General features: G+C 32.2%; 3 protein-coding genes across 8 annotated transcripts; 2 read left to right on the top strand and 1 right to left on the bottom strand.

Moving 5' to 3' along the window:
• Window positions 1-205: 205 nt before the first annotated feature.
• Window positions 206-2104, bottom strand: LOC106761305 (TOG array regulator of axonemal microtubules protein 1). 2 transcript variants are annotated; one of them, XM_014644845.2, is made up of 5 exons: window positions 1689-2104; window positions 1481-1587; window positions 1212-1359; window positions 719-913; window positions 206-612 (listed from the first exon to the last, which is right to left on the bottom strand). In XM_014644845.2, the coding sequence occupies exons 1-5, from the start codon at window positions 1905-1907 to the stop codon at window positions 382-384; spliced, it is 900 nt and encodes a 299-aa protein (XP_014500331.1). In that variant the 5' UTR covers window positions 1908-2104; the 3' UTR covers window positions 206-381. The 2 variants fall into 2 exon arrangements, with proteins under 2 accessions (XP_014500331.1, XP_014500330.1); XM_014644844.2 differs by having other exon boundaries at window positions 206-615; window positions 1689-2103.
• Window positions 2105-8252: 6148 nt separating this feature from the next.
• LOC106762025 (ABC transporter C family member 14) lies at window positions 8253-14988 on the top strand. Of its 3 annotated transcripts, XM_014645705.2 has the most exons (11): window positions 8260-10512; window positions 10730-11050; window positions 11313-11399; window positions 11541-12161; window positions 12269-12433; window positions 12613-12907; window positions 13020-13234; window positions 13323-13628; window positions 13940-14003; window positions 14347-14586; window positions 14738-14988. In XM_014645705.2, exons 1-11 carry the CDS (start codon window positions 8386-8388, stop codon window positions 14830-14832), a joined length of 4536 nt encoding a protein of 1511 aa, XP_014501191.1. In that variant the 5' UTR covers window positions 8260-8385; the 3' UTR covers window positions 14833-14988. The 3 variants fall into 3 exon arrangements, 2 of the variants coding, with proteins under 2 accessions (XP_022636112.1, XP_014501191.1); XM_022780391.1 differs by lacking the exon at window positions 12269-12433 and having other exon boundaries at window positions 8258-10512; XR_002667682.1 differs by lacking the exons at window positions 13940-14003; window positions 14347-14586; window positions 14738-14988 and having other exon boundaries at window positions 8253-10512; window positions 13096-13234; window positions 13323-13463.
• A 1382-nt stretch (window positions 14989-16370) lies between these two features.
• On the top strand, window positions 16371-23060 carry LOC106762860 (ubiquitin-like-specific protease ESD4). 3 transcript variants are annotated; one of them, XR_002667681.1, is made up of 9 exons: window positions 16371-17190; window positions 17573-17655; window positions 17728-17821; window positions 17962-18060; window positions 19019-19111; window positions 19206-19325; window positions 20610-20652; window positions 20813-20916; window positions 21745-21765. XR_002667681.1 is itself a non-coding variant. In XM_014646950.2 (9 exons), the coding sequence occupies exons 1-9, from the start codon at window positions 16522-16524 to the stop codon at window positions 22743-22745; spliced, it is 1398 nt and encodes a 465-aa protein (XP_014502436.1). In that variant the 5' UTR covers window positions 16371-16521; the 3' UTR covers window positions 22746-23060. The 3 variants fall into 3 exon arrangements, 1 of the variants encoding a protein (XP_014502436.1); XR_002667680.1 differs by having other exon boundaries at window positions 20604-20652; XM_014646950.2 differs by lacking the exon at window positions 20610-20652 and adding an exon at window positions 22683-23060 and having other exon boundaries at window positions 21745-21817.
• The last annotated feature ends 1014 nt before the right edge of the window (window positions 23061-24074 follow it).

The following is a 24074-nucleotide window of genomic DNA, read 5'->3' as shown; positions in this document are numbered from 1 at the left end:
CTTTTATAAATTTTATTATCTTAAAAAAATATGTATATCATTGCTTATAAATCCAGAAGGTACAAGTAACATGGTTCAACAAAGTATTATGGAAATTAAAGTAATAAAAGTATTCTTCTTTATATTATGCTTTTTTACGAGACAGAAATTCTTTCAAATATTTATCTGGTTTTATAAACTGAATATAGGGAGAGCAAATCGATAATTTGGCAGCAAACAACTATGTATAGAGAGATTACACAGTATTGTAGATGGAGCAAACTGAATAAATGAAATGTTATTTCAATATTGCTACTGAATCACAGAATATAAAAAAAAATGACACTCATGAAGAAACATGAGCTGAAACACAGCTAAACTAAGAGAGAAAATATTTCCTTTTCAGGGCTTAACTATTTTCAACATTGAAAGTGCATGAATTGGTGGCAATTTGGATTGGCAGAAGCTCTGCCACAATTCCATCTTCTGTTCTGCGTCCTTAGTCAGTGCCTCGTACACGTCAGTTGCAATACTTCGGGCTGCATCTCTTGCCTCTGGAAGTCTATCATTCAGTAAATCAGCTGCCACTTCAATCAGTTCAGCCAACCCAAACTGCTCCATTTCTTCAAGACCCTGCTGCTCACATTCACATACTAACCTTAGAACAGTGCATAGGCACAAAAACAACAACGTAAAAGAAAGAGTTAATGTCTACCATATGATTGTAATGTCTACTCACCATCTTTGAGACACACGTGGAGAGAGAAGCAGCAGCCTTGGCCCTGACCCTAAGGTTTTTGTGACTCACATATACCCTTAGTTTCTGAAGCAGAGGAAGAGGGGTCATGGAACTAACCATTGAGCCAAGTGCCCTATCAGCTTCTTCACACACAAACCTTTTATCTTGAGAAGCTTTTAGCAGCAGCTGCAGCAGCTGTTGATGTTGAACCAAAACAGCACATTCCAACCCATTAGTTAACAACAACAAAAAGGATGTTTACAACATGTTTCATGTCCCTCAACCTCAATTTCTGGTCAAAATTTATCTTAATCATTGTATGAGAGATTTAAGAACAAGAAACCACAACATTTTTACAAATTTAAGAATTAAAACCACCTTTGAAAATGTATTGAGTAAAACCAATTTTAACAAAAAAATGTACATTTTCAATGAACCCTACAAAATTTATCCTAGAAAAGAGATCATATAAGAAAAATCTAAGTCAAAGTACCAAGCCATCAACTGCATCAGAGGTCTCGGGGTCAAGCAACTTGTCACCAAAGGCGTTGAAAATATCAGCAGCAGCCATAATTGCGGTTTTGCAAAGGGCACTACGAGGGTTCTTCATTGTCTTCGCCACCACCAACACAATATTTCCCCTGCCCACGACATCATCTCATTAATTCCTCGAAACTCAATTGCCCCAACAGTCAAAGCTCAAAACTTAAAAAAAAAAACATATAAATTTAAACAAAGAAAAGAGCATAAAATATCACTTACAAAATAGGGAATAGAAGGGGTGAGTGGAACACCGCAAATCGCCTAGCATTGTTCAGAGACTCACAAACTTTGATCCAATTTTTCGAATTCAAATCTTCAATCAAACTCTGCATTTCCAATCATTTTTATATTCCAGATAAAATTATCCAAAGAGATTGAATTACAAATCTTTAATCGCACAGCGAGAGAAAGAAGAACACACGCAGACCTGAATCTGAACTTCGGGATCTGACAAGGGTTTAAGGTTGACGGAGGAGACATAGTCAACAGTGGCATCCCCTGATGAGGGCAAGGGAACTTGGTTTTCGCCATTGTCGGCAGCAGCACGATCTTGCTGCTTTTGGGTTGCAACAGCGATCTTGGGTTGCTTTTTGGGTCTCTCTGGTGTTGTTGTTGGGAGAGCGTTGTCGATGGGTCTGAGAGCCATTGTCAGCGTTGCAGAGCAAAGAGATGATCGAGAAATTAGAGTGAATGAGTGAGTGAAAGATTTGATGGATTCCAAGAAAATTTAATTCCTTGTATAAAAATCGCAACTTTTTGGGGCTTAGGTTTAAAAATGGAAAGAGACGTTGGGGTGTTTGGTTCGTAACGGTAACATTTTGAAGTGGAAAGGCTTGTTTGAAAATGAAACGGTGTCTGATATTATTAGAGTTTGAGATTGTTTGAGAGTAATATATGTATTGTTTCGATAACCAAAATAAGTAGAAAAGAAATTAAAAAATATGTTTTTGCTTAAATTGATGAGTGAAAAGGAGAAAAAGAAACTAATTCAATAATTAAAACCAAGTTTAAATTTTTTTATTTTAAAAACTTAAAATAAATAAATGATTTTGTTGAACAAACTAAAGTAATAATTTAGTCTGAAATTTTATTTAAATATTATATTATTCTATTAGTATTAGAGGAGTTATGCTTATAGGATATTAACTTTGCCATGCTTATCATTTAACAAGATCCGTTTAAATATTATTTTATTAACTTTGATATGTCAATCATGTGACATTACTGAAAAAAATACTCTAACTATATGAATAAAAACAGAAAATTTTCTTATTATAGACTAAGATGATAACAGATATATGTTAGAGAAATAATTTATATGTTTGATACAATTTTAATATTTATTATTTTATGTTGCTTTTAAATACTATATCATTTATATAAAAACTATTTTTTGAAAGTTAATAACTTATAACTTTCTTAATTTATACCTTATTGTGATTAAGAATGTTAGTATTGGTTAAATTCATTTAATGCTCTTAATTCCATACAATAAAAAATTACAATTCTCAAACTACTCTTAATTATAACAAGACATTGATAATCTTCAAATTCATAAATATAGGACAGGATGCCGAATCAATGAATTTGTTTTATTTAAAGTTAATAAAAATAATTTTTTTGGTAAGAAAGTTTGGAATTATGTTCTATTTCTATATATTAAATTTATTATTAATATACGAGTTTGATTATTATGAAAACTTTTATTGTAGTGTTGTTGTTATAAGTGAGTTTCTCCAAGTTTTTCATAAATGTAAATATTGATTTATGGTGAATGTTTTTTTTATTAAGGTAAATGGTTTGACCATTTGATCATAATTGAGGAACAAAATGGTGAAAGCAACTCTAGCCTCTCCAAATAGCACCCTCTTTCATTTTATCTTTGTTCTTTTTTTCTTCTTGTTCCCTTCTTCTCCTTGCATTTTTTTCTTATTCTTTTTTTGTCTTCTTTTTTTCTTATTTCTTCGTCTCAAATCCTTACTCGTACATTGGTTAGTGGTTTTTGTTTGTGGCTTGTTTTTTCTCTGTTTGTGTAATTTTTTTTTTCATCTCTATCATAATTTCGTTTGTTTTGAGATTGATTCATTTTGTTATTAAGAAATTGTACATACATTTATGGATTGGATTTTGATTGGTTTTGATGTATGTAAGATTTCACGATGTGTTGAAGTGTAGAATGGATTTGGAAATACGTTAAAAGCATATATAAATTTCGAAATCTATTGAAAGAATTAATAGATTTTGAAATCAATTAAATTCTTCAACAAATTTCAAAATCTATTGAATTCTTCAACAAATTTCAAAATTCATCCTAGTCTTCAATGGATTTCGAAATCCATTAAACCATGCGAATTTGAAATTAAGTTTCGTGCACTTGATTTTGTTGAATGAAGACACCACCAATCACCTCTCAAAACAAAATGACCTCCAACATGATCAACCGATGAACACAAATGGTCTACCAAGAAGAAAACAAAGAAGGAAACTAGACAAAGACACAAAACAAAGAAGGAAACTAGACAAAGACACACCAGAAAACAAAAATATTGCAACAAATTTGGGAGTGTAGAGGATGAATATAAAAAGGAGATATGATGATTGGTAGTTCGATGCATTGACCAACCCTATTTACTGAGTTCTAACCTCATTTACCAAGAACATTTTTTAGACTTGAATGTGCAGGAATAAAGGTTTAGAAGTGCAGGGTGAAGCTGCCTTGTTATAAACATATAGGCTTGTTAAAAAGACAAGAAAATTGAACATCAACCAATCTTGTTATTAATAAAATTATAAAAATAATGATAATAAAATAATAATAATAATAATAGGAATGAATATAATTCTAGTCTATAAATTTATAAAAATAATTATAATAATAAAAATATTATTATGGTAAAATATTTGTTAGTTTTTAAATTTTAATATAAAATTAAAATCCATCTATGATATAATTTGTTTGTAAACTTTATAAACAAATTTTAAATCAATTGCATTAAATTTTATTATCGTATTAAAGTGCATTTTAGATTGATATTTAAACTGTTTATTAACACATTATAACTTGAATATAGTTTAGAATAGTGTTTAACACGTGTTTAAATAATTGGATAAAAAAAATTGTATTAATTAATTTTTAAAGTTTAAAAACTAAAATATATTAAAATTTAAGAAAAATAAATTAATTTTAATATATATAATCGTTATTTATTATTATTTTGCGATTGGGTTGAATAAAGGAAGTGGTGTGAATGATTTTGAGTGTACGCAACATCTTCAATATAAATAAGGAAACAAGACAGACACATGTATATGTTCATACTCTGTTTCTTCTTTCATGATAAACTCGTAACACCACTTATTTTCTTTGGACAATGATATTTTGACAATATTTTTTTATAATTTTTTGATAACGAAACACGTGTCATTATTTTATTGGTCTATTTGAATTTATGTTTAAAAGATATTTAAAACGATGCATTGTCAAAAAATTATTAAAAAAGTGTTGTTAAAAAAAGTTTTTCCTTTTCTGTTTGTTGGATATCACTATATATATTCATCTTTTCTATTTTATATATTTATGATGTGATAGTTACTAATATTAATGTTTTATTTATAACAAATAGTAATTATATAAAATGATTAATGTAGCAAGTAAAATAATAATAATAATAAATTTATCTTACATTATAGTTATTTTCACTTTTTTTTTTCATTCTGATTTCCTATTTTTCATCCTACTAGTTATTAAAGATATTGAATAAATATTTCAAGGGTTAAATATGTTTTTAGTCCCTATACTTTGAGGCGATTTTGGTTTTAGTCCATTTTCAAACTATGGTACAATTTAGTCCTTTAACTTTAGAAAACTCTGGTTTTAGTCTTTTTTACCAAATTTTTTTAACTTTATTTGTTGTTTCATACGCGTTTCTCAGTTAACATTGAAGTAAAAATGTGTCAAACAGGGTAAACAATCCAAATGCTATAATAAAACGTGCTTGAAACAACAAATAAAGTTAAAAAAATTTGGTAAAAAGGACTAAAACCAGAGTTTTCTAAAGTTGAAGGACTAAATTGTATCATAATTTGAAAATGAACTAAAACCAAAATCACCTGAAAGTATAAGGACTAAAAACATATTTAACCCATATTTAAATATGATACTTTGAGTGTTTTGAAATATTAAAAAATATAAAAGAAGTAGGTACAATTATTATTGTCCTTTTTGTGATATGTGAAACCAACTCAAACTTTTCGTAACTCATAATCAATTATTTGCCATTTTTTGTTTATGGTTTCCTATACGTTTCGAATTTATAGAATGGGTTCATATTATAATTTTCATCTTTTAAATCAGTATCCTCAAAGTAAGTTAAATTTAAATCATTTTTTTATATGATATTAGATTTTGTTTTATTAAATTTTGTTGGATAAGTTGTTAGATCATTCAAAAATATTTATAAATGTCTCGGTAATTTTATAATGATTAAAGATAACATTATTTTATATCATATAAATCAAAATATTTATCCTGTTAAAAAAATTTAGCCTTTCTTTTAGTTAGATTTTGTTACAATTATAATAAAAATAAAACTATTTAATTATAAAAAAATAAATTATTTTTGTCTCAGTTTACACTACTGTTTAGTTATAAAATTTTAATATTTATTTTAAAGTCATGATTGATTTTTTTTTTAAATTGTGGTTTTTACTAACCTCGTGGCTATTAAACTTCTCAAGAAAAATTGAACTCTTATTTGTATAAATTGTATGAATACTTATAGAAGAAAATAAGTTACAACTCTGTAACATCTGCATGAACTTATATTAGTATATTTCTTCAGTAAAATATTCATGGAATAATGCATTAAATTATTAGTCTTAATTAATAAATACGTTATGTAAGTGTGTTAGGTTTTGTATTATTTAATTATATAGTGTTATGTAAGTGTATTAGTTTATTATGTCATAAGAATTTAATACGAAAGGTATCCTTAAATAAAAAAGAAATGGAGGACCAGGTGCATGGCACGTGACAATAAGCAGTAACACAAAACAGTGAAAAAAGTAAACAACAATTATTAATATTTTGTAGATAATATTTTTACAACTTTTTTATAATTTTTAAGTTAAAAATTATTCGCTAATTAATAATAATAATAATAAAAACACTAATTATAGATAAATAATATTAAAATGTTATAAAAAAATTGTCAGAATATTATTATCTTATTTTTTATATGAAAAAAAAAATTTAATTCAGTGCACGTGACTATAGCTTTTATATTAATCCGGGACGAATTTTTAATATAGATTCTGCAGGTAAGACAGGTTATGAGAACAACTATACTTTTTAGATTTTCCATTTAAACATTATTTTTTTAAGCATATTGTTTAAAAAATTAACCCTTCAATTTCAGGGATGAAAACGTAAAAAATGATACACATAGGGTATAAAAGGATTAAAGGTAACGTATATAAAAATTAGAAGAGATTAAAATAGTATTTATAAATATTAAAATGATTAAATAAAAAAATAAGTTTGACATACTTATAAAGACTAAATAAATAATAAACCGAAAAGAGTTATTAGATAATTTCGTATTGTTAAGTTTATGATTCCCCGTTAATTTCTATTAAACATATACTCTTTTTATTTCAAATTAATTGATATTTTAGTACTAAACAATTATGATCATATTCATTTAATCAGAGTTGTCTTGTCACATTACAAAATTTGAGATACAGTGGCAGTTATTTTTATTTTTTATTTCTAATTAATCGATTTTCTACTTTTTATTTTTTCTTTCCCTTACTGTCCTCATTTTAAGAATGAAAATTCATTAATTCTAGAACGAAAGTAAAGTCAACTTTTTATTCCAATTTTGATTAGAATTTTATAGATATTGAATATTATGGAAACATCAATATCAAGTGAGGAATTTGGTCTCCGAATTTATCTTGCTTCGTAACATCATGTTAACTTTCTTTATAATTATTAGTTATTTTTCAAAATGGATTTTTTTATTACATATTCAAAACTGAATATAATTTTTTTATACTGAAACCAAAAAAATCTATAATAATTTATGTCAATTTTTAAATTAGCAGATATATAAAATCTTGATCCTTTACAAAACCTTACAGGATTAAATATGTTTTTAGTCCTTATACTTTGAGGCGATTTTGGTTTTAGTCAATTTTTAAACTAAGAGACAATTTAGTCCTTCAATTTTAGAAAATTCTGATTTTAATTATTCTTACCAATTTTTTTTTAAATTTTATTTGTTGTTTCAACCATGTTTCATTATAACAAATTTAATAAAAATGATTAAAACTAGAGTTTTCTACACTTGAAAAACTAAATTGTACCTTTATTTGAAAATGGACTAAAACCAAAATCTTCCTAAAATATAGTAACTAAAAACATATTTAACCCTTAAATTAAAGACAAAAATATCAAATTTTAAATACGCTGTTATTTGATATCAAATAAATTAGAATCTATTTAATAAGATTTATGTATGTTGAGTATATTATTTTATTTATTATAAGATGTTATTTATTAATTTTTAGTCTTACACATAATATATGTTTTGAAACGTTAAATAAAAATTAATTAAAAGTTTTATTTAATTAAATATAGTAAAAAAATAGTAATACTTTGATGATATTTTTTATAATATTCTAACATCATTTACGTATTATTTTGTAATTAGTCTAAAATTATTTTACAATCAATTATAATAAAAATGATAAATATTAATATAAACCAAGACAATAATACTTATTAAACAACATTTCTTTTACCACATTTAAACATTATTTACATATTCAAATATTATTACAATATATTGTCAGTGTATCATTATTTCCACATGTCCTGTTCACACAAATACTTGGAAGCTAGTTGGTGGACCTCACCTGATCCTCAAAATCCACGATGTTGTTTGAGGTAGATGCGTGGTTCGCATGGAACCTTTTTTTAATCAGCAAGCAAGGAAAAAAATGCACCTCGTTTCACACAGCACTTTCCATATCATACCCAAGTCACCATATTTCTCACCGCCATTCCTCTTCACCATCACCACCATGATCAACTGAACTCAAAATCTTCTATTATAACAATGTCACCACGCTTTCAAATGCTTCATTTTAACATGTCTTCTTCCTCTCCACCTTCTTGGCTCACTTCACCTTCATGTTCCACTCTTGGCATAGATTCATCTTCTCCTACTGCTTTTCTTGTAGTTCAGTGGTTAAGGTTTCTTCTTCTATCACCCTGTCCTCAACGACTTCTTCTATCTGTTTTTGATTTTATCTTCTTGCTCATTGTCTTAGCCTTTGCAGCTGTTAAACTCTATTCTAGACTCACTTCCCGTCACACCTCTTCCTCTTCTATTACTAAACCCCTTTTGCAGGAGAAACGCTCTCACTATAAAGTCACCTTCTGGTTCAAACTAACCTTCTTCGTCACCACCCTTTTGCTCGCAGCTTATACTGTTCTTGGCGTATTGGCCTTTCAAACCAGTCTTTCTTCATGGGTAGTCATAGAGGCACTCTTTCGGCTCTTTCAAGCTGTGGCCAACATACTGGTTGTGATCCTGTTGGTTCACGAGAACAAGTTCAAAGCTTCGGAGCACCCTTTATCGCTGAGAATGTATTGGATTGCAAACATGGTGGTTTCATGCCTTTTTGCCATTTCGGCTGTTGTTCGCTTTGTGGTTGTGGATGGAGCGAGGTTGGAGCTTAGTTTGAGAGTGGATGACGTGTTTTCTTTGGTTAATCTCCCATTTTCTGCGTTCCTTTTCGTTGTAGCAATGAAAGGAGTAACGGGGATTCAGGTGATTAGAACTTCTGATGAAGTGACAGCATATCAGTGCCTTTCCAATGAGAGAAATTTGAGTCCTTATGCTCATTCTTCGATTTTTTCCAAAATAGTGTGGCTTTGGATTAACCCTTTGCTGAACAAAGGGTACCAAACACCCCTCAAGCTCGATGATGTGCCTTCTCTTCCTCTGGATTTCCGAGCAGAAAAGATGTCAGAGCTTTTCGAAAGCAATTGGCCGAAGGAAGAGGAAAACAGCAAGCACCCGGTTGGTGTCACCTTGTTTAGATGCTTTTGGAAGCGCATAGCTTTCACTGGCTTCCTTGCAGTTGTAAGACTTGCGGTTATGTACGTTGGTCCAATGCTTATTCAGAGTTTCGTTGACTTCAGCGCAAGGAAAGACAGCACCCCTCTTGAAGGACTTATTCTTATTCTGATCCTGTTTTTTGCAAAATCAGTCGAGGTCCTCGCTGTGCACCAATTCAACTTCAACTCTCAGAAACTAGGCATGTTAATCCGTTCCAGCATCATAACTTCCGTGTACAAGAAGGGTTTAAGGCTTTCAAGTTCTTCGAGGCAGTCTCATGGCGCTGGCCAGATTGTGAACCACATGGCCGTTGATGCACAACAGCTCTCAGATTTGATGTTGCAGTTTCATCCCATATGGTTGATGCCACTACAAGTAACTGCAGCTTTGGCACTTATCTACAGCAGTATAGGCGTGTCAGCGTTTGCAGCGCTTCTTGGAGCCAGTTTGGTGTTTGTTTTCACTCTCATTCGCACCAAGAGGAGCAATACATTCCAGTTCAGGATAATGAAGGGCCGTGACCTTAGGATGAAGGCCACGAATGAGTTGCTTAACAACATGCGTGTCATCAAGTTCCAAGCGTGGGAGGAGTACTTTGGGAACAAGATTCAGCAGTTTCGCGAAGCCGAACACGGTTGGATTGGAAAGTTCTTGTACTACTTTGCCCTTAACATGGCGGTTCTGACGTCTGCTCCTTTGTTGGTATGTGTTCTCACATTTGGAGCTTCTGTTCTTCAGGGTGTTCCTCTGAACACTGGCACAGTGTTCACAATCACTTCAGTGATCAAGATTTTGCAAGAGCCTGTGAGGACCTTCCCTCAGGCTCTCATATTGATTTCCCAAGCGATGATATCTCTTGGGAGGTTGGATGAGTTCATGATGAGCAAGGAAATGGATGAGGGTGCAGTGGAGAGATTGGATGGATGTGATGGTGACACCGCTGTGGAGATCAAAAACGGGGAATTCTCCTGGGATGATGCGGATGCAAATGTGGCTCTGAAAGTTGAAGAGTTGGAGATCAAGAGAGGAGAACATGCTGCTGTTGTGGGAACAGTTGGGTCAGGCAAGTCTTCGTTACTGGCTTCTTTGTTAGGGGAAATGATCAAGATATCAGGAAAGGTATGTACTTACTCTGGTTTGACTCATTATGTGCATGCTCATTACTACATAAATGTTGTGTTCGTTGCATTGACTTATATTTATAATATGATATCCTAGTAGGAATAGATGTGCTTAAATGTGTTTTGTTGATTTCTGAATGTTCTAGCAAATGAAAATTTACTTGTATTGTTCAAAGTTGTCATCATTGCTTTTTTTTTTTTCTTTAATCTTATAGGTTACAGTTTGTGGGTCAATAGCCTATGTAGCACAGACATCGTGGATTCAGAATGCAACCATCCAAGACAACGTATTGTTTGGTTTACCAATGAACAAAGAGAAGTACGAAGAAGCTATAAGAGTGTGTTGCCTAGAAAAGGATCTTGAAATGATGGAATATGGAGACAAAACTGAGATTGGAGAAAGGGGTATTAACCTCAGTGGTGGCCAGAAGCAACGTATACAACTTGCCAGAGCTGTATACCAAGACTGTGACATCTATCTCCTTGATGATGTATTCAGTGCTGTTGATGCACAAACTGGGTCATTCATTTTCAAGGTAAGTAAAGAACAAAAAATATTGCTCACTAGCTTCATTTCCTTTAACGTTTTTTGATTTATGGTTTCTACTGATGTAATGTTTTTCATGCAATAAGAAAAGGAAGAACAAAGTATCTATGTATAGCAAATGCACATAAACCATGAAAGGTTTTGCCATATCCAATGAATCGATCAGCATATTTTGGCTTCCATCATAAATACATTTCCTTTTACAATACAATTGCAGTAACGAAGTTTCTAATTTCTCCACCTTGTTCCAGGAATGTATCATGGGGGCTCTAAAAAACAAGACCATTTTACTTGTAACCCACCAAGTTGACTTCTTGCATAACGTTGACTGTATTATGGTACGTGTGTAAAGACAATTCTCTTACTCCGAAGTGTTCTTCTGTTAATGGTGTTGTTCACTCACTCTCAACTATTTTCACCTCTAATAGTCTAATTCTTTCAACTGAGAACATTTTCTTGTTTTTGATACCATCATCAAGGTGATGAAAGAAGGGAGAATCGTGCAAAGTGGGAAGTATGATGAACTTCTCAATGCAGGCCTGGATTTTGGTGCACTTGTGGCTGCTCATGAATCCTCTATGGAGATTGTAGAGTCTAGCGATAAAGGTGGTGATGATTCGACTCAGTCTCCGAAACTGGCTCAACTCCCTTCAAAAGAAAAGGAAAAAGCAGGTGAAAAGCAACCTCAAAATCAGGCTAAGTCAGCTAACACCTCTGCAAAGCTCATTGAAGATGAGGAAAGAGAAACTGGTCATGTGAGTCTTAAAGTGTACAAACACTACTTCACTGAAGCATTTGGGTGGTGGGGTGTTGTACTGATGCTGGCGTTGTCTATAGCATGGATGTTGTCCTTCTTGGCGGGTGATTACTGGCTAGCAATTGGAACTGCAGAAGGCACTAACTTTGCTCCTGCTACATTCATCACCGTGTATGCTTGCATAGCAGTTGGTGTAGCTGTTGTTGTGATGGCAAGATCAATCTTATTCACTTATTGGGGTCTAAAGACATCTCAAAGCTTCTTCAGTGGAATGCTTCAAAGCATCCTGCATGCACCAATGTCATTCTTTGACACCACTCCCTCTGGCAGAATTTTGAGTCGTGTGAGTTTTAACGCCATATTTCACGTTAACTTTTGCTAGTAAACTGCATAAGCTAGCATATTCTTTAAAGGATCATGCTTGGACTTACTGTGTTGTGAAATGTTTAGGTATCCACCGATATACTTTGGCTTGACATATCAATTCCAATGCTAGTGAATTTCGTAATCATTTCATACTTATCAGTGATCAGCATCCTGCTTGTAACATGCCAAAATGCTTGGGAAACGGTCTTCCTCTTAATCCCACTGTTCTATTTTAATAACTGGTATCGGGTATGATTTGTCTACTCATTCTTATTTCAATTCTAGCCTCTACAATGTTATGATACAAAAAGTATGATGGAGTTTTGTTGATATTTGTGAATAGATAGTGCAGAGTTCTTAGGAAGTTGTGATTACTAGTAAAACAAAATATTCAGTGCATTTTGACACTTGCTAGCTCTGGTTTGCAGCAATATTACCTTGCATCATCTCGGGAATTGACTCGCCTTGATTCTATCACCAAAGCTCCTGTGATTCACCACTTTTCAGAATCCATTGCTGGTGTTATAACCATTCGTGGCTTCGGAAAACAGAACGAATTTTGCCAAGAAAATATTGATAAAGTCAATGCTAGTCTGAGAATGGATTTCCACAACAACGGGGCCAATGAATGGCTTGGTTTTCGCTTGGACTACATGGGAGTGGTTTTCCTTAGCATTAGCACTGTTTTTATGATCTTTCTCCCAAGTGCTATCGTGAGGCCAGGTACACCACACTACTACATCCTTCATCTCCTACATTGGATTTTGTTTTATAGCAAACAAGTACTTATTTATGAGATCTCGTGCATGACCAAGGATTATTCCTTTTGTTTCAGAATATGTTGGTTTGTCTTTGTCCTATGGTTTATCACTCAGCAGTATTTTGTCATTGACTATAACAATGAGTTGCAGTGTCGAGAACAAAATGGTTTCAGTCGAGAGAATAAAGCAGTTCACCAACCTTCCCTCAGAAGCACCATGGAAAATAGCTGATAGCTCTCCTCCTAATAATTGGCCCAGCCTTGGCTGCATTGAGTTAAACAATTTGCAGGTACATAACATAGTAGTCACATTCAATGACCCTTGTGATTCAGTAACTACTTCATACATAACCTTTGTTGTTAAATGGTGGTGAACAGGTTCGGTATCGGCCAAATACTCCTCTGATTCTCAAAGGAATCTCTCTCACCATTCAAGGAGGAGAAAAGATTGGTGTTGTTGGTCGAACAGGGAGTGGGAAATCAACCCTCATTCAAGTGTTATTTAGGTTGATTGAGCCTTCAGCTGGGAAAATAATTATTGATGGGATCAATATTTGTACTGTTGGCCTTCATGATCTGAGATCTCGATTTGGAATTATCCCTCAAGATCCTGTTCTCTTTCAAGGAACAGTACGAAGCAACATTGATCCCCTTGGACTGTATTCAGAAGAAGAAATCTGGAAGGTATATAATTCAGAGAAGAAACATGCATCTATGTTTGTTGGAGTGCATAGTCCTGTCATTTTTTGAAAGAACAAAACATGTTGGTTTCCGAGGTGAAGCTTCAGTTTTGTTTAGATAGCAACAGTTACAACAACAACAACAAAAGTGTCTGATCAACTGTATCTAACTTCTAGTACTAGTTGAAAATGTAGTTGTGCAATACAGAAGGGGAAAAAGCTGACCAGTTGCATGAAAACATGAGTTCAACTTCAGTTAATTGTTATTTGAGATTCTCAAAACTAATAACTAGCTTCTTAATTTTGTTTCTGCAGAGCCTAGAACGTTGCCAACTGAAAGATGTGGTGGCTGCAAAACCTGAGAAACTCGAGGCTTCAGGTGTTAACTCCTCTCACAAATCTCCTTTTAATAGTTTAGTTGGTCCAATATGTCTAGAAAGCATTGCTTGAGATATTACTCTGTGAATAAATTGATTCAGCTATGTTGATGTTGCCTTATTCATGCAATCAACAATACAATTTATAGACAACATGTTTTTTGATTGTTGATACTAATAAACAGACAAAAACATCTATTAACTACTTATAAGACTCTAATAACTAATACATTAACTATTCATAAGACTCCGGCTAATTAATCTAAGTTTATTCCAAACCCAAGAGTTCTGACATTGGTGAAAATATGAACTGATATGCATAGTGTATTTTATTTGATCTGCCAGTGGTGGATGGTGGAGACAATTGGAGTGTGGGGCAAAGACAGCTTCTGTGCTTGGGAAGGATCATGCTAAAACGCAGCAAAATACTGTTCATGGATGAGGCAACAGCATCTGTTGATTCACAAACTGATGCTGTAATACAGAAAATCATCAGAGAGGATTTTGCAGATCGTACAATTATCAGCATTGCTCACAGAATACCTACAGTCATGGACTGTGACAAAGTTTTAGTCATTGATGCAGGTAATTATACCAACATGGCCTAACTACAACTACAAAATTCATATAATGTGCAGTTTCTTCCACCATTGCCAGTATTTTTACAATTTCAACACAAATTTTCTCCAGTTAGGCAATAGTGTAACCGTGATTTGGGTGATTGAATTTTTGACAGGGCTTTCAAAAGAATATGACAAGCCATCACGTTTGCTAGAAAGGCCTTCACTTTTTGCAGCATTGGTTAAGGAGTACTCCAATAGATCTGCATAAATATAGGCTTAGATTCTGACAAGTATAATTGTTGTACTCAGTTTGGAACACATGAGTCTGGTGAATCAATATTTTTGAGGTTGTTTAAGTTGTATCCATTCCCTAGTTTAATAATTTGACTAGGATAGTATGCAATAAGATTTATTTTTTTAATTATTGGGTCATAAATATTGGTAACCCCACAAAAGTGCTAGGATAGGCTCCAATCATGTCTATGAAAGCATGTTAAAAGTAGAGTTTAAGTCTAATTTAACTTCACGAAACCAGCTTGTAGGAAGAGGTTTGCACCCACTTATATACACTTAAATAGCCTTATCTCTAGTTTACGTGGGACTTCCAACACAATTATTAATAATTTCTTTTTTTCATGTGTGTACTCGTTCCCCCTTTTTGAAGGCTAAAGTTAAAAGTAATGGATACATAAGTTTCTTTCATCACTAAAAACACAAAAATGGAAAAGAAGAAGGGAGTAATATATAAGTTTTAGAAAATTATAATTAACAAAAAAAAGATTACGTATACAATGAAAGTATTATTTAAACCTATTTTGATTCTGAAAAAAATATTCAGTATCTAAGTTCTTATGAAAAAATGAGTTACATCTTTAAGTTAAAAATCTTGCGGCAATATAAAAACTATAATAAATATAAATTTTAAATATAATCTTATTAAAAAATTGTTTATCGTTTGAGAGGATAATCAATAAAATAAAGTGAAACAAATACTATAACTACACATTTGACAATATTATCAATTATTAATGTAATTAATAATAAAAAATATTAAAAAGTAATTATTATATAATTATACAAGGGTGAGGACGCTCATTTTTATGGAAAACCAAAGCACGTAAGTTACGTTAAAATATAAATTCCAAGGAAATGTTCAATACATTATAATTTTTAATTTTTTTTATCTCATTAAAATAGTTGAAAATTACTATTTTAATCTTAAAAAACAAGAGTATTTTTTAAAATGTTTTATCTTTTATAATAAACTATAAATTCACCAAAATCTAATTTTCTAATATATTTTTTACATGCTTAAATTACCTCTTTGGTATTTAAATAAATTTGTAATATTACACTCATGATTTAATTTTTAATTTTAATGAATAAATTACATAATAATACTGACATTATACAATTTCTGTCATAGTCTACATTAGGTTATTTTAAATTACCATTTGAAGGTATCAAATATCAATTGATTTTTAATTGCATTATAAATGTTTATTTTTAACAAAAACATGTTAAGAAAAAAAATCAAATTGAAAGTTTATAATCAAAATTCGATGAATTTTTAATATCAAGCTATGAGTAATAAGAAAAATATTTATGTGTAATTTATACTCGAATTTATATATTTATTACATATAATTATTTTAAGAACTGAATTCCTTACTTTTACAAGAAGATAAAAAGATAAATTTTGAATTTTGTGCTAGATTATCTATAATTCGAGAAGATAAAAAAATTAAATAATAATTTAATATCCTTATTTTCAAAAAACGACAAAAACTCCCTTCGTTCAAACGAACCCGAACTATTCTCACTCTCACTCACAGTCACTGCCTATACCCGCTAAAATTGTTTAGGGTTTTAGATTTTCAGCAGAAGAAACCCTAATTCCCCAAATTCACGCGGTGGACATGCTTCAATCACTGTGCGTTTCCAATTCGAGCAATCAATGGGTGCGATGACCCCCAACCGCAAGCGCACCGAAGAATGCATGAACGTAAACCTCACTAATTCAGATTCCTCCCGTAAACGCTCCAAATTATCTACCAAACCCGTTCCGTCCGCCGCCAGCGCCATCGCGCGACTCTCCAGGTATCCGCAGGTTAACGCGCCGTTCGCGAGGGAGGTTCACGCACCGTGTCGGCGGACAAAATTTTTACTCTCTGCTAGGGTTAGCAGTCGCGCTGGCGATGCCATGGGGAACGTTCTGATCGCCAAGTTCGAGAAGGCGAAGCGTTCGGCGTTGGAGAAGTGTAGGTCAGTGGTGGAGAAGGGAAAGGAGGTGATTGTAGTGGACGCGGAGAGTGATGAGCCTTGTGCGGATTCGAGTGTGGAAGAGCTGCATGATGACGGTGGCAAGTTTGGGGTTCAGCGGCAGTCGCAGTCGACGTTATCGTTTGATTCGGAGCTGAGGAATGCGGAATTGAAGGTAGCGAGTAGAGGGGAGTTGTGGGGTTCTGAGACGCAGCTTGATGTTGAAAGTGTTCTTGCGTATAAGAAGTTGCTTGAGGATGTTGGGAGGAGAAATGGCACATTCCAGAGGCTGAATTTTGAGATTGACCTGAACGAGAAGCGCAGGGACCATTTTAATTTGTTGAGGCCGAAGAAGGAATTGGAGGTTTTTATGATTACTTATTTAGCATTTAGCAACATATAATCTTTTGTGGGGTGTGTTTTGTTTATGGGAGTGGTTAATTTTTATCATAATTCCGTAGGAATAAGAATGTCAGTTCTTGTTTGTATTTTTGTTTCTGGTTTACGGATTTTTTTTTTCTCCATTTTTAGTGTGAATTTTGGAAAATTGAAGGACGTAAAGTGTGACAACTGGTTCTTGTTATTAGTGGAAATAGGAAATAGGAAATACAAAATTGAAACCTAATACGGAAGATATTTTAAGTTTTAGTACTAATGTGTTAGTTGAGTTGGTGTGGTTGGTTGAGGAATGAGAGGCAGGTTAAATGTTAGTGTCAATTTATCCTGTGTGTTGCTATGATTTACAGGAATCAGAAGCGCTGAAAGAACCATTTGTTGCTCTTAGTAGTGAGGAAGAAGATGAGGTTGAGCGTGCCTTCTCTGCCAACCGGTATGAATTTATGATTTGGCTATATGTGGGAGGTTGAGTATAATCTGTAATGTAAGCTCATTGCTTTTGCAGTTGGAAAATCTTGGTTACCCATGAGAATTCTAATATTGAGATTACGGGAGAAAAGTTTCAATGCCTTAGGTCAACTGGATGGTTAAATGATGAGGTAGACTTGTATGCGTTATTATTCGTTTATCCCTTTGTTGAGTTGCTGAAGTAGAGAAGAATTTAGTATCTAACTATATCATGATTTGAAATTTTGGTACCATGAAATTCGGTGATAGATCATGTACCTTTATTGTGCAGGTGATAAATTTGTATTTAGCTTTGCTGAAGGAGAGGGAACAAAGACAGTCACATAAATTTCTGAAATGTCATTTTTTCAATACCTTTTTCTACAAAAAGGTAGGATAACTCTTCACGTGATTATTTATTGTTGAGGTAGAAAAACAATTCTGCTTTCATATGATTGATTACCATGGCGAGGGGGGATTTCTCTCCTCTTGAAGCATTGGTTTCTGTTGACCTAGAAATTATTAACATTTGAATCTTGTTTCAAACTAGAAATTTTTATGTTTATATACCGATAGTTGATTGATACTCTAAAACTGTATATATTGTGCTATGTACAAACATACAAACATGTATACATTTGTACGTAGAAGAAAAAGGTAGCCTGCAGATACTCATTATTTGCATAGTGGCTTAGATATGACACCCATCCCTATTTCTCCTTTTAACCCATTGAAGGGATGTTTGTTATGAGGGAAAGAAGTAAAGGGAGACGAACTAGAAGAGATAGTGGGAAATAGAGATATTTTATTGAAGGTAAATGGAAAAGAAATAGAACCTTTGATATAAGGGAAAGAAAATGTGCTTCCTTTCTATGTATCTGGTCTTATTTTCTGCTCACATGTTTTAAATGCTAAATGATGTGGATTTCTTTTCTCTCTGATGCCTACTACCTGACCTAGAGCTCCCAAGTGTGCTTGTGGCCAACCCATGACACTCTAGTGGAGTTTCCAGCTAACTTGCACACTGGAACTAAGATCTCTCTCTCTGTTTATGTCCTTTCGGATGTGTTTTGTTACATTCTTTCTTTCATTTACTTTTATATTACTTGTATGTGAAAAGGCTCTTTTGAGATTCGAACTTTTGGCCATTGCTACCAAGGTGCAACTCTATCAATATCATAGTGCTTCTGATTAGCAATTCCTTTATTTTTGGTACTTATTAATATTATAATGAACCAAAGCACAGATGAAAAAAATAGATTGTCTTAATATCATATGTATTTTATTATATTTGTAATTTAGTCATATTGACCAGACACTTATGTTTATTATTTTGAATGTTATTGCAGTTAATAAGTGGCCCAAATGGTTATGATTTCAAATCTGTCAGAAGATGGACAAGCCAACGGAAATTGGGATATAGTTTACTTGAATGTGATAAAGTAATTATGTTGGAACTAATTTTTCATTTTTGCTTCTAGCAAATTTGATTGAATTTTTGTACTGAACTTTCACCTGATTTATTGTTATTACCAGATATTTGTACCTATCCATCAAGAGATACATTGGTGCTTGGCAGTCATCAATAATAAAGATAAGAAATTGCAGTATCTTGACTCAATGAAAGGAGAGGATAGATCTGTGCTAGAAAAGCTGGTAAATTTTTTTTTCAAGTAATTTAACTGTAAATTCCGTATTCCAAGATCTATTATGCTAATTATAACCAAAGTAGGAACTATTTTTTATTTTATTATTTAATATTTTTTCATGAAAACCCAAACTTGTGGTTTGTTTTGTTTATTTTATTTTTGTCCTTTTACTGTGCTTTTTGCAATGTGAGGTGTTTTGGAGCTAGAGTGATTTGATTGAACCCCATCTACATCAATAAAGTGTGTGATTTGATTAAGTTCTCAATCAAGGTTTGATGAGGAAGACATGTTTAAATTATATCAATAGATTTGAAGTTCCATTCCTACTTTAGTTTGGACTTTGCCTTTCATTTTAATTTTCAATAGTTGGAAATTTTGTGCTGATGTATTTTATTTCATATTATAGACAACAAGTCACCTAAGGTTAAGTTAAAGGAAAATTGTCTATATCTCAATAGGCCATCCATTGCTTGTGGGTAGATTTCTGTTTAATTTCAAAACAAACCAAATTAGCTGTATTGTCAACTTCTTCTTGACTCCAAGCGAAATTATGGTATGTTTGATGGGTTTAAAATCTTGTTGGTCTATTTACTGGTGTTTGTTATTTAGTTGCTTCCAACTGAATGCCAATCCACCATCTAAGTTCCTTCTACGTTTTCTTATTGGCTTTGGAAAGTGGTAAAGTACGTCCTTCAAACCTCAAACAAAATTATAATTAATGTGTCAGATGTTGGCAACATATGAATAGATCAAAGATCAAACATGCATCTGCAATACCTTGGTTTAGTAATTAATAATAAAACAGTGGATTAGAAAAGAAAGTAAAGAAGTTTACTTGTTAACGACTACAAGAAATGATTGAATATTCTTCGTTGGTTTAAGCAAGGAAAATAAGAAATCGAAAACTTATATATTACAAACTAGAACGCCAACTGTTTTAAAGGCTTTGCTTGAAATCAACATAGAGGGAAATCAAAAGAAATTAATAGATAAAATTGGGAAATAAATATAAATTAGAAATTGAACTACTCATAGAAATTAAACTTTGATTATTACTTAAATTTGTGTACACTACATGTTTGTATGTGGAATATGAATTTAAACATTTAGGTAATTGATTTATAATTGTATACACTGTAGACACAAATCTATTTCTTAAGGGTGTCACATATACATTCAATGTAGTATAAGTAACAAATTTAGTTGTGACATGGAAACTGTGTTTACTCGCATTGTCAATTTATCTTGTTGGTTTTTAAATCTTTTAACACGCTGCTTTGGTCAGGTACAGGCTTTTGTCTAGCCTTTGGTGCCTTACACTTAAAACACCAGAGGTAGCCATTGTAGCAAGTGCTGTCTTTAGTTTAAGCTTTAGTGACTAAGTTTTGAAATTTAATATTTATGTCTTTACTTTGTGATAACTGAGGAAAGATGAGTTTATTTGACAATTGGCTGTTGTTAAGTTACTTATTATTTTTCATTAATGTCTGTCAGGCTAAATATTTTGCGGATGAAGTAAATGACAAGAATGGACAAGATATTGGTGTTTATACCTGGGAAAAAGAATTTGTGAAAGACCTTCCTGTTCAGAAAAATGGGTTTGTACTCTGATCTGCAAATCACTCTATAGGATCGTTTAGTTTATTGAATTTCCCCCCAGATTTTCAAAACAGAAGATGTATGCAGTGAAGTGTAGGCCTTTACACATTTTTTAAAATAAGAAACCCACAAGTATGCCGTCTTTCACAGATAAATAGCCTAATAGGTTTTTGTGAACAAACTACCTTAAGCATATAAATTTATTTCTTATTTGCTTGAACTTCTTCTCTTGTATAATGAGTATATTTTCAATACAACTTTAAATATAAACTAAAATTTTATTGAGGAGATACTATAGCAAATGTGCATAAGAAAAATGTACTGATTAGAGTAATAAGAGGGACAAAAGTTTCTTTATTGAATGATTAATAAAATTATTAAGTGAAATATATTGGTTTTAAGCCTATTTCTCAGGGCCTTATTTCATGGAAGTTTAGGTCTTATGTTCCTCTAAAAGGTCAATTATTGGTGGTAGTAACTGATCAGTCGTCGTCGATAGTATGAAAATGCTTAGAGTGTTCTTTTATTAGGAAAATGATTAATTTGGGAAAGTGAAACTCGATCTTAATATGGTTTCGGTGGACAAGGTTTCTGCATTTTTTATATTTTTTATATGTATTTCTGCGGATGAACTTCTCTAATTTGAATTTCAAAAGAACGACAATGTAAGATTGTGACATTAAGAGTTTTCCATTTTTATTCCTTATTTTTCTTCTTTGGCTTGGCACACCCCAAGTTTACAGTATCTGTTACAGATATGAACGGTTCAAGCTAGCAGAAGTTTTTGGTGAATGCTTTTTGAACTTTTTTTTTTTGTATCTAAACAGGTGTGATTGTGGGGTGTTTATGATCAAATATGTGGACTTTTATAGCAGGGGCCTGGAGCTATATTTTGACCAGGTAGGGACTTGGAGCATTTCATTTAATTAGGCATTTCAAATATGCTAAACAAGTGTTTTTATTTTCTGTATATTTTGTTAAGTTATTTTTCTTTTTCTCAAGTTTATATCTAACTTGTATTTATCAAGTAATGGAAATTATTTGCTTTAAATCTCTCCAGGTCAATAACCTAGTGGTCATTCACCTGTGTTATATATTTGCTTTAATTAATTGCCTGAAATATTTTCAATCTGTTAAAATTGGTGATATTTGCATATGGTGCATGACATGACAAAATCCTAGTATGATAGTACCATGCCCAGAACTTTTTTTAGCATGATTGATTCAAACTTAAATTTCAAGAAAGAACGGTTTTTTTTTTTCAAAGTTAAAGTAAAGAAAACTAAACAATATTTCTTCAAATATTTAAACCCAACCGGCACCAAAAATTCAATGATGCTTATTTCGTGTCTCATGAGATAGCGTATAAAGTTTTGTATTGTTTTATTACATTTTATCGTTCAGATATCATAATTGTACAATTATAATTATTCAGATTTCCATTGTGTCAACTGGGTCCCCTAGTTACTGCAGTGTGTTTAGCCCATCTGATTCTAATTGCGTTAATTAGGTCCCTCGAGCATCAATATTATGTGACTTAAGTTCTGAGAAAATTACAACTGAATTTTGATATTTGAAAGACCCAATTGATTCATTAGAACCTAAGGAACTAAGATTGTTTAAGATGTATGGAAGATCCAGCTGATATAATTGGAAATTTGAAGAACTAAAATTGTAAAGCTGCAATACCTGTGAGACTAATTGCAATTAAACTCTAAGAAATATTTATTTTGTTTGAGAATTGAAATACTCGTTTTCATTGTAGGGAAACATGCCTTACTTCCGGCGTAGGACAGCAAAGGAGATCTTGAGACTGAAAGCTGAATGAGGAAGAGAATGACTGGGGCAACCGGCGAAATTTTTCGTGTAAGGTATGTGTTTGAAAGGTCGTTGCATTATTGTCTAATAGGCATATTTTGACAAATGATCCTTCACATCTGACGATGTCTTAGTAATGACCATTATAGAGTTGAAGAATTTGTTTGGGTATTTCTTGAAAATTGAAATAATTATACATGTATTGGTTATTGGATACAACTTGTGTGTGGTGTATAGTGTTTGTAGAGTGCAGTAGGTTGTGTATTGCTGTACAGAGTGAATTATACGATGAGGCATAGTTTCAAGGTTAAGGTGTTATTTCTTCCTCGCCAGTCCCATTCTTTCTACTCTCTTTGATCAACGGGACATTTTGTTCCTGTGCTGCAGTTGTGCTTTTATGTAAAACATATTTCACAAGAATGAAACTAATGATAATTCGCCAACGATTTCTTAATTGATTTAATTGTCATATTTGTTGCACAAACTATAGACATGACAATGAGAGGCAGAATTATCACGTTAAATCCTCAACGGAACTATATAATAACTGAACTGAAGCAATCGATGATAGATTTTTATATATAATGCCTAATTAAATGTAGAATAACCTAAGATAACTTTTGTTCTTTCTCGGGATAGCAAAATGTTTTATTAAACTTTTTATATTATGTTCACCTCTCAGTTATGCAATATGACAATTAAGCGTCTCATACTAATAAAATTAATAAGAGAATAATGAAAAGGATAATTGAAAAGAAGTTAAAATTAATTTTAATTAGCCATAAAAAATTAAACCTCAATTCTGGAAAAGAAGTTAGTACGGGTACACATGTTAGAACTTCCAAAGGAAATAAAGATAAGAAATCTAACTGAGACAATTTGAAAAGGGGAGTAAAATTTCTGTATCTTAAACCATTTAGCACTCCTAAAGTTTATCTATTGATAATGTTTAAAAATTGTAAAATCTGGAATATCTCTAGATAACTAAATCCAGAATGTGTATGAATTATTACTAAATTATGTAATTAATAATATACTTTTAGATTGCGCAAATATGTATTTTAAGTTGTACAATTTAAAGTATGTTCAGACCATATTAATGTGAAAATCTTAGTTTAACCTACCAATTTGTACTGGTGAGAATTTCCACAATATATATTGTAAAAGAAAAAAAACTACGTTAAAGAAGGTGAACGTGTTTTACACCCTCGTGACCATCGTACATTTACTACCAAACTTTTTCAAATAGACTCCCCTGTTTACAAAGATCTCCAAGTCTCTCCAAAGGATCTAAAATCTTCATGTTCTCACTGAAGGTTCAAAATAACCTACATACAGA

This window comes from Vigna radiata, chromosome 5 (assembly GCF_000741045.1).
Source record: "Vigna radiata var. radiata cultivar VC1973A chromosome 5, Vradiata_ver6, whole genome shotgun sequence".
Classification (NCBI taxonomy): Eukaryota; Viridiplantae; Streptophyta; class Magnoliopsida; order Fabales; family Fabaceae; genus Vigna; species Vigna radiata.
The sequence above is the reverse complement of the archived record's forward strand: the minus strand, read 5'-3'. Positions and strand labels throughout refer to the sequence as shown.

Bases quoted from the DNA above. Each gene is read 5' to 3' on its own strand.
- LOC106762025 (XM_014645705.2), top strand. From the start codon at position 8,386: ATGTCACCACGCTTTCAAATGCTTCATTTTAACATGTCTTCTTCCTCT. The intron at 11,400-11,540 runs GTACGTGTGTAA...ACCATCATCAAG, and splicing joins ATAACGTTGACTGTATTATG to GTGATGAAAGAAGGGAGAAT. The intron at 12,908-13,019 runs GTACACCACACT...CTTTTGTTTCAG, and splicing joins AAGTGCTATCGTGAGGCCAG to AATATGTTGGTTTGTCTTTG.
- LOC106762860 (XM_014646950.2), top strand. From the start codon at position 16,522: ATGGGTGCGATGACCCCCAACCGCAAGCGCACCGAAGAATGCATGAAC. The intron at 17,191-17,572 runs GTTTTTATGATT...TATGATTTACAG, and splicing joins GGCCGAAGAAGGAATTGGAG to GAATCAGAAGCGCTGAAAGA. The intron at 19,112-19,205 runs GTAATTATGTTG...TGTTATTACCAG, and splicing joins GTTTACTTGAATGTGATAAA to ATATTTGTACCTATCCATCA.
- LOC106761305 (XM_014644844.2), bottom strand. From the start codon at position 1,907: ATGGCTCTCAGACCCATCGACAACGCTCTCCCAACAACAACACCAGAG. The intron at 1,588-1,688 runs GTCTGCGTGTGT...TTGGAAATGCAG, and splicing joins ATCCCGAAGTTCAGATTCAG to AGTTTGATTGAAGATTTGAA. The intron at 914-1,211 runs GTACTTTGACTT...CAACATCAACAG, and splicing joins CTGATGCAGTTGATGGCTTG to CTGCTGCAGCTGCTGCTAAA.